Source organism: Mandrillus leucophaeus, unplaced genomic scaffold (genome assembly GCF_000951045.1).
Source record: "Mandrillus leucophaeus isolate KB7577 unplaced genomic scaffold, Mleu.le_1.0 Scaffold120, whole genome shotgun sequence".
Classification (NCBI taxonomy): Eukaryota; Metazoa; Chordata; class Mammalia; order Primates; family Cercopithecidae; genus Mandrillus; species Mandrillus leucophaeus.
This window is the reverse complement of record NW_012100321.1, coordinates 931581-936909: the sequence shown is the minus strand read 5'-3', so window position 1 is coordinate 936909 and position 5329 is coordinate 931581. Positions and strand designations below refer to the sequence as shown.

Here is a 5329-nt window from a genome sequence, read left to right as displayed (position 1 = left end):
ATTTAACAAAAAATCCTGTGTATTTCTCTGCCTCTCTCAACTCTAGGGAAACAAAGTTTCAAGTAGCCACTGCCTGTTTTGTGAAAAGTTGTATGGTTGATTCTCTTTGAGCCCAGGTGTGCCTGGAGCTGTTGATATCAATAGTGTGCAGAATCCCTCTTTGGGTCAGGTCTTTGCAGGGTGGATTTGAATGCTGTGCTTCTCTACCTTGGTGTTCCTTTCTAGAATCATTCTGGACAATAGTTAAGGCTCTTGGAGTTCCTTGGATGGTCTTTTGTCCTCTGCCCTCAGGTGTTAGATGTAGAGTAGTCTGTACCTTCGTCCGAGCCAGCGGGTGGCATCGAGACAGGGAAGGAGGCCTCAGCTGACCATGGGCAAGACTGTCGCCTGCTGTGTGGCAGTGTTGGACATAAGGGAGGGCGTGCTGAGGCTGCCACCCACTCTGGCTCAGCTGACCCTGCCCTGATGATGATCATGCACCTGGCTCAGCTGACCCTGCCCTGATGATGATCATGCACCTGCCTTGTGGACCAAGTGTGTTGTCATTTGTATCTTTTTTCCTACAAGGACAGTGCAGAAAAGGAGGTAGTCAAGCAACCTGGCACAGATTTGGCATTTAAAATATTAGTGACCTGGCCGGGCGCGGTGGCTCAAGCCTGTAATCCCAGCACTTTGGGAGGCCGAGACGGGCGGATCACGAGGTCAAGAGATCGAGACCATCCTGGCTAACCCGGTGAAACCCCGTCTCTACAAAAAAAAAAAAAAAAAAAAAACTAGCCAGGTGAGGTGGCGGGCGCCTGTAGTCCCAGCTACTCAGGAGGCTGAGGCAGGAGAATGGCGTCAACCTGGGAGGCGGAGCTTGCAGTGAGCCGAGATCTGGCCACTGCACTCCAGCGCGGGCGACAGAGCGAGACTCTGTCTCAAAAAAAAAAAAAAAATTAAATATTAGTGACCTGGATGGTGATCATGTGCCTCTCAACTTTATGCCTTCTAGACTTAAGTGTCGAGAGTAATGTTGTTCTTAGCTTTTCTTCGTGAAACCCCAGCATGTATACCTCCAGTCTGTCCCAGGCCTTCTCGCACCCAGTCTCTCTCTCTCCCTGAGTTTCTCTTGAGGTGTGGCCCTGGCCCGCCCCCAATATTCCCATCAGGGTGCCACTTCACAGTGTCTGCACAGCTCCCGGCGGCGGGAAGTTTGCCATGTCACTGAGTAACAGCTTCTCCCTTGGGACAAAACCAGTTTTCCCAGTCATGTGGCCGTTTCAGTGTGGGTGAGGCGTCCAGTGAGGGCTTTGCTCCACGCCTGGTTTCTGTGGGCCGCACCCCAGCGGGAAGGCACCTCCCTTGTCAGGACTGCAGCCTGCGCCCCTGCCCCGCCCCATCCCAAGTTTGCTAGTCAGGGAAGCAACACGTGGGTGACGTCACCTGTGTTGTTGCCTTTGAAGCAGCAGAAAGAGTTTTGTGTCCTGCATTCTGTTTCGAGAACTGCCCTTGACCTCTGCCCAGGAGTATCTGTGGGGCTGGGCCACTTGGGTTTGAAATAGAATCCATCCCCTTTGAACTGGGAATGAGGGTTCATAGAAAAAGCCCCTCTTGAGGAGCTCCTTGATGTTTAGGTAGCAGTCCTGAGGCAGACAAAGGGAGGGACACAAGTGAAAGGACAGTGGAGGGTCCTGGGAGGAGTCTGCCGCATATGCTGGAAACTTCAGGCAAGCACGCCTAATGCACTGGCTCCCGCCTGGGAAGCTGCAGGCCTTTCCGCGGAGGTAGCTCCATTTGTGGCTAACCTTTTGGGGCCTGGGCTCGTGATGTTTCCTCCTTACATCGCTTCTCTTTGTGTCCTAGTTAATTGAGACGGAAGGAGTTGGAGGCTCTCACACAAGCCTTTTTGTGGTCATTCGTGGGGAACTTTGGGAGCTTTTTAAAATTATTCAAAAAAATTGTTTTTTTCCTTTACCAACTCCTGTACTTGTGAACACTGTGTCTGTGGGTTTGGCTCAAAAACTGGATTCTTTTTCCAGCTGCCCCTCCTGAACCCAATTTCTTCCCTTACTCCTACCCCACCCCGTAGATATTTACATATACAGAATGTCCACTGGGCAGTGTCATGTTTGGAGAGCACTTTTAAAGTCCTGGGGATTGGGATGACATGGGGGAATTGGAAGAGTATAGGATGGGGAGCCAGAAGGGGTTCCCAGTACCTGCAGGTGAGTCAGAGGAGGGAGAGAAAGCAGGGCCGGTATCATGTGAGGTCCTCAGGAGGGGCCTGGGATCCGTCCCCCTCCTCCAGCTGCTCAGTGTTTGCTTGCCTCCAGCCCAGAGATGTGGGACTGACGAGGGTGGGTCAGACCTGGTGACCTGGGACTCTGAGCCTGTTTCCAGCAGTTCTCATGGGGCTTTTGTAATAAAGTACTTTGAAGGGTTCTCAGGCCACAGCCCAGGCCTGCCTGTGAGTGAGTCCCAGGTAGCTTGGGGCCACCCCTGGTTCAGAACCAAGGCCCTCTCCACGGTGTACAGCCACCACCCTCAGCCTCAGGTGGCACTGATGCCCAGCTCCCTGGGGCCCAGGGCCCAGCAGGCGATCCTCGGCCTGGGAGGGAGGGGATGCGGGTCTGTGCTCTCTGGGAGAGGCACTTCTGTGGTCGAGCGAGGTTTAGAAGTGCCCTAAGTGCTTCACAGCAGAGCTGTGTGGGTTTCTAGACTGTGGGGCTTCCTGGAAGTTCTGCAGTGTTAAGCATTGTGAATCCCCAAGATGGGGCTCTTCCCACTTATGTGACCACAGCATCTTGTCGGTTTCTTCTTCTAAGGACACTAGTCCTGTTGGGAAATCTGACGTAGATGTGTCCCGGTGTTAGTGGTAATGCCCTTAAACTCCTACCCCTCCCCCAGCCAGGTTAGACTGGAGCAAGCACAGTTCTTTCAGGGGGAGGATAAGGGATGGAACAAGAGGCCATGGCCCCCGTGTCCTCCCAGGGTCTCACCTCGCTCACAGCAGTCAGGCCCTTGGTTCTTGTCAGCCTTGGCCAGCCCAGAGCCCTAGGAGGCCTCCTCTCAAACCTTGTGTTCATGGTGGCTTTGGGGTTCATTTGTAGGGAAGATGGAGAGTTGGAAGAAGGCGAATTGGAAGATGATGGGGCAGAGGAGACCCAGGATACCTCCGGAGGGCCTGAGAGAAGCCGGAAAGAAAAGGGGGAGAAGCATCACAGTGATTCGGACGAGGAGAAGTCCCACAGGAGACTGAAGCGGAAACGGAAGAAAGAGCGGGAGAAAGAGAAAAGGAGATCGAAGAAGAGGAGGAAATCCAAGCACAAAGTAGGTCCAGGATTCACTGGGACTGCCACTGCCTGGCATCGGGCCTGGCTGAGAGCCCCAGGGGCTGAGCTTTTGCTGTCCACCCCAGAGGGCACTCTTAATGCCTTTGCTTATCTCAAATTGGATAAAGACCTTTTTTAAGAGTTGGTAGCTTATGCTCCGTTGCCACTAAGTGCCCCAGGTGAGGTGTTTCCGGTGAAGCACAGAGCCCTGCGGCACATGCCGGCATAGCTTGTCCTGAGGCTGACTGCGCCTGAGTGGCCCGCCTGCAGCAGGGTTGCTGAGTCTTCTTCCCCTGTCATTACAGCGCCACGCTTCTTCTAGCGATGACTTCTCTGACTTCTCAGATGACTCGGATTTCAGCCCCAGTGAGAAAGGGCACCGCAAGTACAGAGAGTACAGCCCCCCATATGCGCCGGTGAGTGACTGGCGTGCCCTGCTGAGCTCTGGGGCCGGGAGGAGTTCAACTGCTTGTGTTTCTTGAGCACTTGCTGTGTTCTGGGCATTTTATGTGGGTTTCAGTCCTGGGTCATCAGGTATTAGTTTAATCCCCATTTTATGACTTAGGAAACTGAGACTTAGACAATTTCAACAGGGCAGCCTAGATAACAAAGTGAGACCCCATCTCCACAAAAAATAAAAAAATTAACCAGGCATGCCTGTAGTTGCAGCTACTCAGGAGGCAGAGGTGAGAAGATCCCTTGAGCCCAAAAGTTCAAGGTTGCAGTGAGCTATGATCAGCCACTGCACTCCAGCCTGGGTGACAGAGCAAGACCCTGTCTCAAAAGGAAAAGAAAGTTTCAACAAAGTTGCCCAGTTCTGAAGTAGAGGAGCTGGGTTTGAACCCAGGCCCTAGCTGACCTCCGTGAGGTATGCTCTTGAGCCTCCTCCGTGCGGCCTTAGCAAGGCCCTGTATGTCTCAGAGAAAGATGCTGACTGGTCCACGTCATGGCTGACTGGCTTCCACTCTTCACAAATGACCTTTCTGGGAAAATGGCAAGAGAATGAAATGTTCTCAAGTGGCCCATAGGCAGGCAGTACTCGGCCACTGTCGCTTTCATTTCAAGCAGCAATTTAAATTATTTGTTCATTTTGTATACCATTTCTTCCCCCAGAAAATTCCATAAGAGAAAAGCAAATCTTTTTTTTTTTCTTTTGAGGCGGGGTCTCGCTCTGTCGCCCAGGCTGGAGTGCAGTGGCGCAATCTCAGCTCACTGCAAATTCCGCCTCCTGGGTTCACGCCATTCTTCTGCCTCAGCATTCTGAGTAGCTGGGACCACAGGCACCTGTCACCACACCCGGATAATTTTTTGTATTTTTAGTAGAGACAGTGTTTCACCGCGTTAGGCAGGATGGTCTCGATCTTCAGACCTTATTATTTTATTTTTATTTTTATTTTTATTTTTTGAGACGGAGTCTTGCTCTGTTGACCAGGCTGAAGTGCAGTGGCCGGATCTCAGCTCACTGCAAGCTCCGTCTCCCGGGTTTACGCCATTCTCCTGCCTCAGCCTCCCGAGTAGCTGGGACTACAGATGCCCGCCACCTCACCTGGCTAGTTTTTTGTATTTTTTTTAGTAGAGACGGGGTTTCACCGTGTTAGCCAGGATGGTCTCGATCTCCTGACCTCGTGGTCCGCCTGTCTCGGCCTCCCAAAGTGCTGGGATCACAGGCTTGAGCCACTGTGCCTGGCCCAGACCTTATTATTTATTGAGACGGAGTCTTGCTCTGTTGCCTAGGCTGGAGTGCAGTGGGGCAATCTCGGCTCATTTCAACTTCCACCTCCCAGGTTCAAGTGATTCTCCTGTCTCAGTCTCCCGAGTAGCTGGGATTACAGGCATGCGACACCATGCCTGACTGATTTTTGTATTTTTAGTAGAGACAGGGTGTCGCGATGTTGGCCAGGCTGGCCTCGAACTCCTGACCTCAGGTGATTCGCCCACCTCAGCCTCCCAAAGTGCTAGGATTACATGCATGAGCCACTGCGCCCGGCCGGTTGAGAAATGTGTTTTTTTTTTTT

The 5329-nt window shown here is 52.4% G+C and overlaps 1 protein-coding gene across 1 annotated transcript in view; it reads left to right on the top strand.

The window, feature by feature from the left end:
* Positions 1 to 5329, top strand: part of ZC3H4 (zinc finger CCCH-type containing 4) — a 49742-nt gene that overhangs the window by 14358 nt on the left and 30055 nt on the right. The window contains exons 2-3 of the mRNA XM_011969726.1: positions 3093 to 3312; positions 3620 to 3730. Of these exons, the coding sequence (XP_011825116.1) occupies positions 3093 to 3312; positions 3620 to 3730 (331 nt within the window). The remainder of the gene's footprint in view (positions 1 to 3092; positions 3313 to 3619; positions 3731 to 5329) is intronic.